Source organism: Sinocyclocheilus anshuiensis, unplaced genomic scaffold (assembly GCF_001515605.1).
Source record: "Sinocyclocheilus anshuiensis isolate Anshui unplaced genomic scaffold, SAMN03320099.WGS_v1.1 scaffold4299, whole genome shotgun sequence".
Taxonomy (NCBI): domain Eukaryota; kingdom Metazoa; phylum Chordata; class Actinopteri; order Cypriniformes; family Cyprinidae; genus Sinocyclocheilus; species Sinocyclocheilus anshuiensis.
The window spans coordinates 5,133-21,142 of NW_015546341.1; the positions used below are offsets into that span (position 1 = coordinate 5,133).

At 37.5% G+C, this 16,010-nt stretch overlaps 2 protein-coding genes across 3 annotated transcripts in view; one reads left to right on the plus strand and one right to left on the minus strand.

The window, feature by feature from the left end:
* The window catches only part of LOC107701574 (AFG3-like protein 1), a gene marked incomplete at its 5' end in the record, with an annotated part of 12,712 nt that extends 3,005 nt beyond the window's left edge, over positions 1 to 9,707 (plus strand). The window contains 11 exon segments of the mRNA XM_016503616.1: positions 3,930 to 4,200; positions 4,279 to 4,416; positions 4,509 to 4,662; positions 4,833 to 4,940; positions 6,578 to 6,703; positions 6,925 to 7,036; positions 7,376 to 7,490; positions 7,801 to 8,001; positions 8,374 to 8,568; positions 9,482 to 9,532; positions 9,534 to 9,707. Of these exon segments, the coding sequence (XP_016359102.1) occupies positions 3,930 to 4,200; positions 4,279 to 4,416; positions 4,509 to 4,662; positions 4,833 to 4,940; positions 6,578 to 6,703; positions 6,925 to 7,036; positions 7,376 to 7,490; positions 7,801 to 8,001; positions 8,374 to 8,568; positions 9,482 to 9,532; positions 9,534 to 9,707 (1,645 nt within the window).
* Positions 9,708 to 11,261: 1,554 nt separating this feature from the next.
* The window catches only part of dbndd1 (dysbindin domain containing 1), a 7,872-nt gene continuing 3,123 nt past the window's right edge, over positions 11,262 to 16,010 (minus strand). Inside the window, exons 2-4 of one of the 2 annotated variants that reach the window (XM_016503618.1) lie at positions 14,993 to 15,139; positions 13,939 to 14,076; positions 11,262 to 11,964 (exon numbers count right to left, since the gene is read on the minus strand). In XM_016503618.1, the coding sequence (XP_016359104.1) occupies positions 11,792 to 11,964; positions 13,939 to 14,076; positions 14,993 to 15,139 (458 nt within the window). In that variant the 3' untranslated portion in view covers positions 11,262 to 11,791. Of the gene's footprint in view, positions 11,977 to 13,938; positions 14,077 to 14,992; positions 15,140 to 16,010 lie in introns of both variants that reach the window. The other variant, XM_016503617.1, reaches the window with a different exon arrangement.

A 16,010-nucleotide genomic window follows, 5' to 3' on the forward strand; every position in this document is an offset into this window, starting at 1 on the left:
ATAATAATAATATGCTGATTTGCTGCTTAAGAAACATTTCTTACTGTTATCAATGTTAAAAACAGTCGCTTCATATTTGCTGCTACATATTTCTGTGATGCTTCTTTTTCAGAAATCTCTGATGAATAGAAAGTTCAAAAGAACAGCGTTTATTTGAAATGTACTTTTTTGTAATATTATTTAAATCTTTAATGTCAATTAAAAATGAAAATAAAAATATAAATTTCTTAAAAAAAAATACAAAAATCATAATGACTCCAAACCTTTGAACGGTGTAGAATATAATGTTTATTAATGTATAAAATTTAATCATTTTTGAATTGTTCTTAACTGTTAATTATGTTTTATTTAAATCTCTTTTGCACAAAGTATTGGTCTGGTTTATTGCATTTTCTGTAATCAACACAATATGTTGACTATAGAAAATGTCAATCCATCAAAATTATATAAAAAAAAAAAAGTAATAATAAAAATAATAGTAAAAACATGTTTATTTAACCCTTAAATGCATGAATTTCGCCAATCAATATTACATATTCGGGTCTTTAGCGACCCGGACCAATATATACAGCACGGATGGATCTCTAACTGCTGCAATGGCAAAAAACTCTTGATATTTTAAGAACAATTACAGAAGAATAAAATAAAGCATATTTCGTTACCTTTTGAAACTTAAAAGGGTTCAGTTTGAGCAGATGATTTAACCATCGCTGTCATCGTCAGAGCGCACTTCCACAGTACATTCAGCATCTGCCTCATATTCACGATCTCAACCATATTCTCAAAACTATCGTTTTCAATGACTTCATATTCAATATTTTGATCACTAGCAGCTTATTCACCACATCCAGCATCAAATGGCAGTGACATTTATATTTCGTTGCGTATAGTAATTGCTCTGCAGTAAAGCCATTCAAATCAGTTAAATTTTTGCTGATGATATTCATTTGTTTTATGCCTGCGGTAATTATGAGTGAAACGTCACGTCATCATTGTGTATCAAACAGTGCCACCTTGAGGAAAGAAGATGCATTGCACATATTGAGTCATCAGATATGTAAATATAGTTGCGCAGGAAAAAATACTTACACATTTACATACTTCGGATCTCTACACTTTTTACAAAAAATTAATCAGAAAACAGGCATTCTTTTATATTTTACAAATTTTCTTGTTATATTGTTTATAATGAATAGATTGAGGAATACTAAGAAAGTTGATGTCTAACTTAAAAAAATGAAGGAGGGAGAGGGTAGAGAATGACGTCCTGGGTCGCTAAAGACCAGAGGTATGCATTTAAGGGTTAAATCGGCTTCTTTTTTTTTTTTTTCAATAAACAACTATATGTGACCCTGGAGCACAAAAGCAGTCTTAAGTCGCTGGGGTATATTTGTAGCAATAGCCAACAATACATTGTATGGGTCAAAATTATAGATTTTTCTTTTATGCCAAAAATCATTAGGATTTTAAGTAAAGATCATGTTCCATGAAGATATTTTGTAAATTTCCTACCGTAAATATATCAAAACTTAATTTTTGATTAGTAATATGCATTGCTAAGAACTTCATTTGGACAACTTTAAAGATGATTTTCTCAATATTTGGATTTTTTTGCACCCTCAGATTCCAGATTTTCAAATAGTTGTATCTCAGCCAAATATTGTCCTATCATAACAAACCATACATCAATGGAAAGCTTATTTATTTCAGCTTTTCATGTATAAATCTCAGTTTCAAAAAATGTACCCTTATGACTGGTTTTGTGGTCCAGGGTCACATATATTTACCAAAAAATATCAGTATAATTAAAGTAATTTGTTTTTGATAATATTTTTAAATGTTTATTCATGTTTTTAAAGGCCAGTTCACACCGCACAGACACGCGCCAACAAAAAAGTTGGCCGTTGAATTTAGAATTTTATGAAAAATAACTGTCATGTTCACACAGACACCAACAAGCGCTGACTGAACATGTTCAAACAAACCCGACCAACAGCAGCAGACGCCGACAGGAGTAACACACTGATCCAACAAACATGTTTGTTTGTGTGGTGTGAACTGATTCAATTTATTCAAATCATGTTTTCAATAAACGGCAATAAATGCATTCAAATAATTTGTTTTTAATAAGTTTAGACAGTGTTGGGAAGGTTACTTTGGAAATGTAATAGGTTACAGATTACAGGTTACCCTATTTAAAATGTAACTATTTCAATTTCTTGATTTACTTCTTGATTACTTTTCTAAATTCCTAGTGAATGTTTTCAACTGTTAATCATTTCGAAACATTTAAACCTGACAGGGTTATCTTTACAGTAGCACTAAACACTGATTACTGTCAGACTTTCAGAGTCCTTCATCACTTGATTTAAGATAATAATTGTTTCATTTTAAAGCACAGCCACCAAAAAAATCTGACTTTAGCACTACTTTTTACTTTGAGATCGTTCTGAGGTTAATTACAGATTTAAAATCATAAGATATAGTTTAATAGCTGTGATACTGTTTTTGAAATCAAATCTTTGCTTATTTATGACTGGAAACACTGGAGTTTAACAATGCTTTGGAAAAAAACAGATAATCTTAAAAAAAATAAAGCATATACATAAATACAAATAGGAAATGAAACAGTTATCGAATGAGCATGTGTCCTAAACTCCTGAAACATTGGTGTCTCATATTTTAGAGCAGTCAGTGCAATTTGGGAAAGAAATCAATTAAATCTGTATGTGTGTGAAATATTCCGATGTAACCTCCTTTGTAATCGTTAACATTTTCATAAGTAACTGTAATTTAATTACACATTTGTACTCAGTAACTGTAACAGATTACAGTTACATTTATTTTGTAATTAAATTACGTAATTACGTTACTTGTAACTAGGTACTCCCCAACACTGAGTATATAATATATAATTTAAACACATTTTCATCAGTTCCATTCAGATAAAATAAAATAGCAGAAGATCTTAACGTTAAATGCCAAACTTAACACAAGATGAAGGTGCTAGCTAACATGGCATTGATAATTATAATTTTATTAATAATTAATGAATTTTATTATAAATAAACATTAATAATTACTCAACATTAACTTGAAATATTGAGTTAAAACCATAGACTGTATAAAAGCATGGACGTAGTGTCCGTGACGTCACCCGTAGGTTTCAGAAGAGCGTTTTTGAAGCTCAAAAGTGGGCGGAGCCGGCCATCGCCATCTTGGCAAAGCGTCACCGCGCGTCACTCCCGGATAATCGAAAATGGGCAAAGAGGCGGGAGCTGGTTGCTGAAACCACGCCCACCTAGCTCGACGATGGTGACAGCAGCGGCAATCCACCTGTCACTCAAGTGGCCACGCCCTTAATTATGCAGAACTTTAAGGCCTAATATAATTTAAACGGATGAGTTATAAAAAAAATCACCCCCCTCACAGTTGTCATGAAGGGCAAAATTAGCTATATAGACCAAAATAATTTTTTGAACCAGGCTGTAAACATGTTTTTTTCTGCTGTAAAGTTGGGCATTTTAACATGGGGAGTCTATGGGACTGACTCCCTTTTGCAGCCAGCCTCTAGCGGCCAGTTGATGAATTACAGTTTAAGTCACTTCCGTGTTGGCTTCACGAGAGAGAGCGGGAGGTTGCCGCTTGGTTAAAACACATAAAAACACAAACCAACACACCGTCACCCATGAAATGTTATCTCATTTTGTCTGGAATTTATTTCTCATGGTTTTTACAACCATATGCTGCACGATGTTCTGTCATTTTTGAAAATCCATTGGTTTGTTGTTGTGAGTAATGAGTCCAAGGTGGCAGAAGCATTGATGTGTCTAGAGCCGTAAGCCACTACTAAATAATTATTAAATGAATAATATTAAACCTAACTAATATAAATATATTTATGCTACTATATCTTCCTCTTTCTCCAGGTCTTTTCTGATGAGTTTCATTCCCACCCTGCTTTTAATTGGCTTCTTGCTTTTAACTCTGCGACGTGGGCCAATGGGAGGAGGGATGGGCGGAGGAAGGGGCGGGCCCTTCAGCATGAGCGAATCAACCGCCAAGATGATGAAGGACAATATAGACATCAAGTTCAAGGATGTGGCTGGATGCGAAGAAGCCAAGGTGGAGATCATGGAGTTTGTCAATTTCCTAAAGAGCCCACGACAATACCAGGATTTGGGTACTAAGATCCCTAAGGTACGACCTTCCAGAAGGAAAACAAGTGAAGATTATTGGCAGAACGTCAGTATTAATTAATGTTCTGTGTTTCTTCAGGGTGCTGTGCTGTCAGGTCCTCCGGGAACAGGTAAAACACTGCTCGCTAAAGCTACTGCCGGAGAGGCAAACGTTCCCTTCATTACAGTCAACGGTTCAGAGTTTCTGGAGATGTTTGTTGGAGTTTGTCCAGCCAGAGTAAGTTTGAGCAGTGAATTGTTGATTTCCAGTGATTGTAAATTAAGTATTTTTGACCTGTAATTAACTTTTTTTTTTCGTTTCTGTATTAGGTGAGAGACATGTTTGCTATGGCAAGGAAGAATGCCCCATGCATCCTCTTTATTGATGAGATTGATGCTGTGGGGAGGAAAAGGGGTGGAGGGAATTTCGGTGGGCAGAGTGAACAGGAAAACACACTTAATCAGCTATTGGTGGAAATGGACGGTAAGCGGTCCGAGGTTTGATTAAGAGGTCATAGGAGAGATTAAAATGGAACTTCATGGAACTTATGGAAAACTCTCGTAGTTTAATTGGTGTACATGATTTCTTGTATTCAAGCTGAAAAATCCTTTGAAGATGCCAAATCAACATTATAAATATTTTTGTTTTTACAGGTTTCAATACAAGTACAAATGTTGTAGTTCTGGCTGGTACGAACAGGCCGGATGTCTTTGACCCTGCATTGATGCGACCAGGGAGGTTTGACAGACAGATTTACTTGGGTAAGAACTTTGCCCTTCAATTCAGTGCCACAGAATGTATATAATATTTAGTGAACAAGCGATATATTACATCAGGGGTCTTCAACTAAAACTGCTTGAGGTCCAGTAATGAACTTTTTAAGACCTGCACAAATAAAATTAAAATTAATGTAAAAAGCATGATTTAGAGTTCAGATACAGGTTTTCACAAAATTATAAACTTCACATTTCAGCCTTTAAACCTTTTTTTTTTCAAAAGTATCAATTATTTTATTAATTAAATAACAGAAATATATTTTACCGTCATAATTGTTTACATTTTTATAATACATTATCATCTTGTCAATCCACCAGTTCACATTTACAACTCTGCGTGTTTGCTGCTTAAAAACATGGGTTGATTTGTCTTTGACAAGAACAGCAAACAGGCTGATTGAAAATGCAAATTCATTCTCTTCCAGCAGGTGGCGCTTTCGGAACGGCAGAAATATAGCATTTCCCCGATAACGGCAGTACACAAAGCAGCGCAGCATATTTATTCTATGAAATCATAGCCTTTTGAAGTTCAGTCACAATTCCTGTCTTTCCGTCCCCAAATGTAAGACCTCCTGAAATCATAATTAAGACTTTCTTGTAACATTTAAGACTGTTTAAGGACCCGTCAACTTTCCTAATTTTTAAGAATGACATTTTTTTTTCACTCACTAAGTTTAATTTGTCTGTGTGCTGCTCTCTGCTCTCTTCACTGCACACACAATTGCACCCAAACATCTTCTGAGCTGACCTTGATGTGCTTGTTATCAATTTGATTTTATTAGAAATTAGCGTTTGTCATTTATTTATTTATTTCATTGTCAAAAGCCTTCACGGTCCGGATTTGGACCGGAGTCCGCCAGTTGGCGACCCCAGTATTACATCATTTGATCCTTGGTAAAATTTTCTGTTTAGCCAGTAAGTATCAGAAGTGTGTCTTTTTTATTTTGACAGCACTAGGACTTTTATTTTGACATGCACTGAGAATATCAGCACCTGAATGCCGACAAACAGGAGCTCCCATTCTCAGTCTTTAATAGTTTACTGTCTTTAACAGTTCTGTCTAATAAATTGTCAAACTTAGACGTATAAGAAATAGTATTATAGTCATTGAATTTCTATTATTATTAGTACTAGTAAGGTAAACATAATAATACTTTATCATATACTGTCAGTTTTCAGCAAATTCACATTTATATCATGAAAACAGGTCTTTGAATATCTAATAAATATTTAATTTCACCTGATCTTTATAAAGAGATTACATTCCAGAGTGCACTGTCGGTTACTGTTTTTTTATTTTTATTATTAATTTCAATATTTAACTATTTCTTTCTTTGTTAAAAAAAATACTGTATTATAATCAAGATGTTGCTATATAAAGGATAAGTCTGTTTATTTCTTAAGTTCTTAAGTTTAAAATATTTTAGTTCAAGTGACATTTCTTTCATATTTAATTTGAATTGTTTTTTTTATTTCTTATTTGGTAAATATATTATGAAAATTAATTGCAGCAAGTGTTATTTGTCTTTCAAACTGAGTTGACCACCAATAATATTAATGTGTAGTGGGCTTAGGACAGATATTTTCTACTATCTAAGGTTTGTACTCTGTCAATCCTTCAGGACCTCCTGATATTAAGGGTCGAGCATCCATATTCAAAGTGCATCTCCGACCACTCAAACTGGACCCAAATCTGGGCCGTGATGCCATTGCAAGGAGGATGGCAGGTGCTACACCTGGGTTCACTGGTGAGTGAGCATTGATTTAGTTAGACACTCCTTTTCCTTTTGAACAGAATAAATGTGCAAGCCATAGCAGAAAAATTATACGTTGTATGATAATTATATATTTGAAATTCATGTGTGAGCGTAGGCTTATGTAGCTGATATGATTATTAAGTAATCATAAGCGCAGCCATAATAATGTTGTGTTATTGTTATATAAAGACCCTAATTTTTCTCTCCTCCAGGTGCTGATATTGCAAATGTCTGTAATGAAGCAGCTCTCATTGCTGCTAGCCATCTGAATGAATTCATCAATGTTAAGCACTTTGAGCAGGCCATCGACAGAGTCATCGGAGGTAAACGGAAGCGCTTAGAATTGCAGCATGTCCTACAAACATCCTACTAACAATGATGTACATGTTCAAATCTGTAAGTCTTGTAAGTGACGTCAGCAGTGACCTATGGTGTACCTCAGGGTTCAGTCCTGGGTCCCATTCCTTTTCTTATCTACATGCTTCCATCCATTAGATAACACAAATTAGGAATATAGACTATGTTAATTCATTCCTTTTTAGTGGTGCTGAAGCTTTCCGTGTATGATTGCTTGAGTTGGCTTTTGCAGCTTTAACTATCCTAAATTTAAAATAAAATACAGTTCTTAGTCATGCCATATTTTGTGCTCTCATGTGCTTCTCTTCTGGAGAAGAAGACTCAGGTTTTACAACCCACTGAGAAAAAGACTGTAGCCTATCATGAAGCAGGGCATGCTGTAGTGGGCTGGTTTCTTCAACATGCTGACCCATTGCTCAAGGTGATATTATTTTGCAAAATATATTTTAAATCCATTTTACGTAACTTAAGTAACCAAATGAAATAAATAACACATATTTTAGCTTCAAATGAGGAAAAATGTCTTTGTCGTTGTCTTTGATTTAAAAAAAAAAAAATTAACAATGAACAAGGGGCAAAACTGACTATGTATAAACTATGAGCATCATGTTACACCACCAGGATTTGCATTGTAGCTTGTATAGTTCAGTTTAAATCGAGTCATTCATCTGTGAATTGTTTTATTAAAATTTATTGGATTCATTCACTCATTCCCTAATTTTATGTTCCAGGTTTCCATAATTCCAAGAGGGAAAGGCTTGGGCTATGCACAGTATCTTCCAAAAGAGCAGTATTTATATACACGGGAACAGCTATTCGACAGGATGTGCATGATGCTTGGTGGGCGTGTGGCAGAGCGGGTGTTTTTTGGCAGGATCACGACTGGGGCTCATGACGACCTTAAGAAGGTCACACAGTCAGCATATGCTCAGGTAGAGAGATTGTGCTTGCTTTGTATCATACATTCAGTGGTTCAGTGTGCTACAGCATTTGCTATAACGACATGGCAACATTATACACTTTTTTTCATTTATAAGAAGCTTTTATCCAAATGTACAATACTTACAGGAACAATCCATTTTGGAGTAGAGCTGAAACTAATAATTATTTTGTTAATCTGCTAACAATCTCTTAAAGGGATTCTTCGACTGTTCTGGCAGTTAATGCAGTGATTAATCAACATAGTGGTGATAGCCCATTGATTGCTTCTTGAGGCTTTCAACCTATAACTAAGATTACAAGCCAGATCTTTGGCATATATTAACTTTATTTGACAGTTTTCTTCCCCTACTTTTCTGTTGTAGATTGTTCAGTTCGGCATGAGCGAGAAAGTGGGGCAGGTGTCATTTGATCTGCCCCGGCAGGGTGAGATGGTTCTGGAGAAGCCCTACAGCGAGGCTACGGCAGAACTCATTGATGCGGAGGTCAGAGATCTGGTCGACCGGGCCTTCAAGAGAACACTGGAACTCATCACTGAGAAACACGAGCAGGTGGAAATGGTGAGAACAACCAACAGCTTGATATTACTTTATCCTGGAAAACAGTGGTGCCTCATGCTTTGCTTGGATTTATAGCTTTAAATAGAGTGGAATCTAGCTGCCATTACAACAGCCCTCAAAGTCATGCCAGAGATGCCAGAACTAGTAACCTGCGGAGTGCCTCAGGGTTCAGTCCTTGGTCACATTTTTCTTTAAATAAGGCAAAGTAGTTGTATAATCTTCAACAGTTTTGTTGAGGTCACTCAGCTTTACCTCAAATCAAAGTTTTAAGTTCATACTTTGAGATTTATATCTCTGATTTGAATGAAGCTAAGCTTTCTAAAGGGCTTTTCACACTGCACTTAACCCTGGGTTATCGTCATTCTAAACCCTGGATAAAGGAACATTTCATGCTTGTAATTTAGAAGTGGCACCGCTTTTTACCCGGGGTTAGGGCTGGCAATGCTTTTGCGGTGTTAACCCTGCACTGCAGTGGCAAAATTGTACTGTGTGAAACTAGATGCTTAGCAACAGACATCCAGTTGCGTTCCTCATATTCACATGCTTTGCAAAGTGACAGGAACACAGCATGTAAACAGTCTATTCAGGGGCTTGAGGGGAAAATTGTCAAATGGTGATGGAAAACGCATCAGTTTCATTGGAGAGTTTAATTTTTATGTTTTATAAGTCCATTCAGGGAAAAAAACTTGAATGTACAGTGTGAAACTTCAGCTTATCAATACATAGGATGAATTGTAAACCCTGGGAAAATTATGAGCAGTGTAAAACATGAAGAAAAATAACCCAGGATTTTGTTTTTCCAGGATTTGGAATGACCCAGTGTTAAATATTTCAAGCATGAAGAACTGCAAAGTGACCATCTCTTGTCAGGTAGCCTAGTTGATGCAAATATGCATTTGTTTTTTGTGAATAGGTTGGCAAGCGCTTGCTGGAAAAAGAAGTTCTAGACAAAGCTGATATGATAAGAGTTGCTGGGGCCCAGGCCATTTGAGGAGAAGTCCACATATGAGGAGTTTGTGGAGGGCACTGGAAGCTTTGAGGAAGATACAAGTCTTCCAGAAGGGTTGAAGGACTGGAACCAAGAGAGAGGAGAAACCCAGGAAGAACCTTCAGCTTCACAGGAAAAACAGGCTGCTTGAAATAAAGACAGCCCTCGAAATAATTTCCACCTGCCTCTGACACTTGCCTTACTGTGGAAACTCAGTGGGAAAGCAGTCTTCTTGGCTTAAAAGAGGAAGATTGTGAATTTTGTTGGTATTTGCATTTCACTTCCCTTGTTAATTTAAAGCAGGGAAATTTGACCGAATTTGAAATGCCTTCATAATCTGCGCATTATGTCAGCATAAACTATGCCTGATAAACTTTAACACCCAACACCTTGAACTCTTTATGCCAGATCAACAACTTAGAAATATCTTATTAGTTCTTTTTTTATCTTTTGATTTCTGCCGTTATATCATAAACTCAATTATATCCTTTTTATCCTCTCTTCCTCTTAATAGAAGTGTAAGAAATGTATGTGTACAACTTTCATTTGTGTCCTAAGAAAAAAAACATTTTTTGAAAGTGTGATTATTTAATTAAATTGAAGGAGCTGTTCCATACATTGTTTTTCACAAGGTCTACTTATAATTTAAGTCAAGGTTTCTGGGACACACAAAAAAACAGTCTGTCATAATGTATTCTTTCATGACCAATTTCCACCTTATATCTGACCCTTAGAATTAATTGGGTCATTTTTGCAGCTTGAAACTCGGTGCGTCCTAGTATACATATTAATGAATTCACCACTTCTCCATGATTATATTTATAGTTTCTAATCTGTAGAAAGGGCAAACACCTCTTCTAGAACTTGCAATTTTGATATATTGTATCACTAGGCACCATACACTGACATCAGCAGTAATAGGGCTTAGCTAGATGATTTATCATACTTCCTCTTCCAAGCATTCTGTTCATCAGGGATGCTCCCATTTTAGATGGGTGAGAGTTAGCCAAGAAGCATCCAGAATCAGTGCTATCTCAAAATATAATGACAATGCATTAAGCTACAAATCTTAAAAATACATTGAGCTACAACTCTATTATTTATGGTTGTTAAATTATGAAAGAGTATAAAAGCCCAGTTTATGTTTGTGGATATTCTTTACAAAAAGCATCTCCTCAGACAAAAGCACTGTTTGTTGGACTGTTCTTTATCCGAAAAGCGAACCTCTTGAGTTGCATATCACGTGTATCATGCTTTGGTGTCTGCATGACCAGTGCTGTCCATATAATCTATTCAATTAAATTGTACCATGCTGTCTCCATTTAGAGCTAATTGAGAGGGTGTTGTGTCACAAGACCTGCGTTCTACAGTAATAAATACAGTAAAATGGTTTGGAGAAAGAAAAAGAGGAAAAACAATCTGATCTTTGTCATTTCACATTTATTCCTGTTAGATATCTGTCCTCCTTGATTTAGCAGACTTGTTAATGATTCTGGTAGTTTATAAATTTCTTCTCCAATGTGACCCTGTGTATAGATCATGCTTGACATCATTGAACCCTGTAATAACCCTGGTGGCAAATACAGTACAACTTTGATAGGAGTCCAGAAATGTATACAAAAGAATTTTACTTTTGCATCTGGAATCCCCACCGAGTAGCTTTTTTTTTTCACTTTTAGGATTATATGTGGATTAGGCATATTTTCATGCAGAATCTCCTTGAAGGACACTTTTGTTGGGAATTCTTGTAACTTCTCTGCATTGCCATGTCTTGAACTATGCTGTAGGTTCTCTGTGTCTTATCACAGTTGCAACTTCGATACATAGCACTGTTCTTTAAACAGTTCCTTGAAGATTCAAATCACTGTGGAATTCCTCAGTTACTCCTTAGATTCACTTTGCTTGAGCCAGTGTTGTCCGTAATGCTACATCATGCTTCAAGTTCTCCATATGCAGTAGTCACATGGAGAAGACTGAAAGTAACTCTGTCCCAAAGAGGCGTCTCAAAATCCTAGTTGGATGAAGTCTGTTCCATCTTGAGGAAGAGTCTACACTTACCCCAGCTTTTTGGAGCTCTCTTCTTGTCCATAATGGACAAAGGGATTGCATTATCTTTAGGTGAGACCCCCATGTCCTTTGATCCCAAGGGTTCCTCATCTTCTTGCTTGAGAAAGAACCTCCACTTTCCGCACAAGGGCTTTGTTTTCTTCCTAAGCCCCTGTAGCTGTCCCTGGCTCAAGGCTGCTGGGATTGAGAGCGCTCTATCTTCAACATTGGCTCTGTGTTTTCGGAGTCACTGTGGTGCTTTCGATCTCTCGGCTGCTGTTCCCCTTTTCCACCGCGGGTCCAGGAGGGCGAGCGGACGTAACCGCTGTGTGGAAATCTAGGTAATGGTGGCTGCTGGCGATCTGCGGGGTGAACTTACAAAACCAACTAATGAAAAACACCTTCATAACCACTGGCCATAGTTCTGTTCCAAAACCTAGTCAGCTGTCTACCATGATGGCATTTTAAGGCACCATAGGTCAACTCATGAATGGTGTTCCAACAGGTGGGCAGCAAAATTTAGAAGTTGTCTTCTAACCCACCTTTCTTTTGGCTCAATTCTAAAGTACTTTTCACATTCACAAAACTATTTTAAATGCAACTCTTAACAAAAGTATCTTTTACTTCCGTATGAAAAGGATTAGTATAGGACAGGGGTCTCCAACCCTGCTCCTGGAGGGCTATCGTCCTGCAAATTTCAGCTCCAAGCCCAACCAAACACACCTGAACTAGCTAATAAAGGTGTTCAGGGTTGCTTGATAATTACAGGCAGGTGTGTTGGAGCAGGCTTGGAACTGAAGTCTGCAGGATGGTAGCTCTCCAGGAGCATGGTTGGACATCCCCTAAATTAGTAGGTAGCATCATGAAAGGGTGGTTTTAGGCAGGGGTGCCCAGCCTGCTCCTGGATGGCCACCATCCTGCAGAGTTTATTTCCAAGCCCTATTACACAAACCTGAACCAGCTAATCACATAATTTTCAGGATCACTAGAAACTTTCAGCCAGGTATGTTTGTGGCAGGTTGGAGCTGAACTTTGTAGGATATTGATCCCTGGGAACCAGGGGGGTTTGAACAGAGTGGTCAACGGGGTGGCCACACTTCATTTTATTGTGGCCACGGCCTCCCCTGGTTACACCCTAGGGTGTTACACCCACCCCTGGGTCTTCAGTCCCTGAGCTGCTGCCAATTATGAGCTATTTAAACCAGTCACTTAAGAGGTTCCATGACAGATGCTGCTTTAGAGAGTTGCTACAGATGTAGGCAGTAGACAGCAAAGCAGCTCACTAGATTTTGGAACAGAGCTCATATGAGTCATGTCTGACTCCTCAACATGCTGTCTTTAGGGATGTTCACACCGACAGGGATTTGTAGTAAAAAAAAAGCATCCGGATGTCATTCATTTTCAATGAGACTCAGCAATCTGAGGCCACATGAGCGATAGACATTTTTGGTGTTTAGTTAAAGTTTAGTTTCATGCATAGCTATACAGTGAGGTGAGTAATAATATATAAGGATACAGCAGTTAAGTAGGAATGCCTACTAACAAGCAAAAGTAAAAATGCCTCTCAGTCTTTTAAGCACTGACAAATTTGGGGTCTAGACAAATGTTATTCACATAACTTAGAGACCAGGGAGCATAACATTTAAGCAGTAGGTTTGAGGAAATGCTAATCTGGATTGCTCTGAATGCCACTGACATTGCCTCATAGTTTAAATATTTAATATGTACACATTTGTGCACTTCAGCTCAGAACTTAATCAAATGATAATGTGCTCACTGTAGATTTCCATGGAATCACTGAACTGTGCCAGCAGCCAAGTATCCAACATACTCTACTACTCTAAATGTTATCCATCCGTTTTATTTGTCTTGCTTCATAGTGAACATTCAGTCATAGACAACAGAGTGCTGCAGGAATGAGACCTAAAATACAGAAATGAGCATATTTGCACATCCAGTTTGAATGGGTTTTCGGCTAAATGCCTGAAATAAGGTACTGTATACGGTTAACACAAGCTTAATATCTTGAAGATATTAAATAAAGACTGAAAGTTGTCGGAAATTATGCACGGCATTTAGGTAATGCAGCCATACTGTAGTTTGTTTATAGCCTAACCTGGCCACAGGGCTTATTTTCTCTTGGGTTCTTGTCGAGGGAACCGGGGGATGCTAACTTCTAGGTTGACCTATAAAAATATGTCATCATCCCTGCAGCACTATTTCTCCCAGTTTAATTTTTAAATGAGATTCTGAAGAATATGTTTGAGGACTGGATTGATTTCACTTTAAAGCTCCTGGTATGGAAAAAAACTGTAGAAGTCTGAGAGCTGACTCACTTGCTGGGGATTCTGTATGATTCTCCTCATCTGAATCAGCAAACACCTCCCCCAGCTCCTGGTCAGACATGTCTGTGAGCTCCGTCAGGTCCAGGAGGTCAAAGTGTACCTCCAGAGAGGACACACTGCTGAGAGGCTCTGAGATCAGGCAGAAGATTGCAGAATATAACTACATTACTTTGACCAGATGACCTGTTAAGAGCAGTTCAATGATATTTTTTAATTGACTTCATTGTTCTTTGCTCAGACATGTTGTGTACTAAGGGGTGTGCTTACTGTGCTATTAAGTATTAAGTGACTTTCTGAGAAATAATTGCGGGATATAAACTCACAAATGTTAGTTATAAAGTCAGAATTACAGGATATAAAGTTGCAATTCCATGTTATAAAGTCAGAATTGCAAGAAAAAAGTCAGAATTGACCCTTCGCAGCGAGCTTGACTGACAGGCGATCTGACCAATTATAACGCAGAATTCGCCATCTTGTCCGACAAACGAATCAGACAGGAGAGTACATTTTCGGTGGACTTAAACTTGAAAAGTGTTGTGTATTGACATCTTTCCACGGTTGAAATAAAATACGTTCTGATGTTCATTCATGTTTATTTCATGCTTTAATTAAATAGAGAAAAGACCGTCAGTTCACGTGTGCCGCTTGAACTGAGCCAATAATGTGTCATGACACATTAAAGAGCCACAAAATGTTATTTATTGTTTGAATCTCTTTAAAAAATTAGAAAATTGGAAAGCTGAGACCTTGTTTCATGCCAGAAGTAACCTGCTCTGTTTTGTCTGTCGGCGTTAATTAAGCTTTCATAATTATGTGAATCTAAAGTAAATGTTTACCTTATATTTCTCCCCAAAATCAAAAGATTTTTTTTTTATTAATTAATCTAGATCACTGTTAATGTTAAGGACAATTTATTAATTGCAGTGAAAATGGAAAATAAATAAATAAATAAAATCTTTGTTGCACAAAATGTCACTTCTGCTTTTGAGTTGTTTTGACTGGGATGAAATATGACCTGCGTGTGCTCTTGACAGGTTTCACTCACGTCGTTTCTCGGTGATCAGCACCTGGCTGCCATGGTGTGACGGAGTACCGACATGCTCTCCTGAGGCATTGTGGGAGGGCTCGCTGATGAGACTGGCAGAGCTGGAGGACTTCAGAAGCTTCTGGAACTCTCGATCTCTAAGTGGCCCTACAACAACAACAACAAAAATAAATAAATAATAAAGAGACTAAACTCTGCAGGAAAGTCGACCTCGAGGGCCAGAGTTGAGAACCATTTTACAGTTTACTGCACTTTCTTATTCTTGTTATTTCCCTACAGCGGCTAATGAACCGGAGGTCTCGCACATTGACAGAAAACGGCTTACTTACGTGTTGAAAAATAAGGTGGACGTGGTTGCTAGGGTGTTCTGGGTGGTAGCCAGGGAATTTATGTAGCTCATAAAGTGGTTGTTAGTGCATTGCTGCAGTAGACATTTGTTAGGGTGTTCTAGATGGTTTTAGCACATTGCTATGTGGCTGTTAGCATGTTGTTATGGTGTTGCTAAGGTGTTCTGGGTGGTATCCAGAAAATTGCTGTGCTTAGGTGTTCTAAGTGGTTTTAAATGCATTTTTAGATTATAAAGTTGCTAGGGAGTTCTGGATGGCTGTTAGCGCATTGCTGCAGTAGACATTTGTTAGGGTGTTCTAGATGGTTGTTAGCACATTGCTATGTGGCTGTTAGCATGTTGTTATGGTGTTGCTAAGGTGTTCTGGGTGGTATCCAGAAAATTGCTGTGCTACGGTGTTCTAAATGGTTTTAAATGCATTTTTAGATTATAAAGTTGCTAGGGAGTTCTGGATGGCTGTTAGCGCATTGCTAAGTGTTTGCTAGGGTGTTCTGCATGGCTGTTAGCACATTGCTAAGTGTTTTCTAGGGTGTTCTGTATGGCTGTTAGCACATTGCTAGGTGTTTGCTAGGGTGTTCTGGATGGCTGTTAGCACATTGCTAGGTGTTTGCTAGGGTGTTCTGGAGGGCTGTTAGCACATTGCTAAGTGGTTGCTAGGGGGTCCTGGGTGGC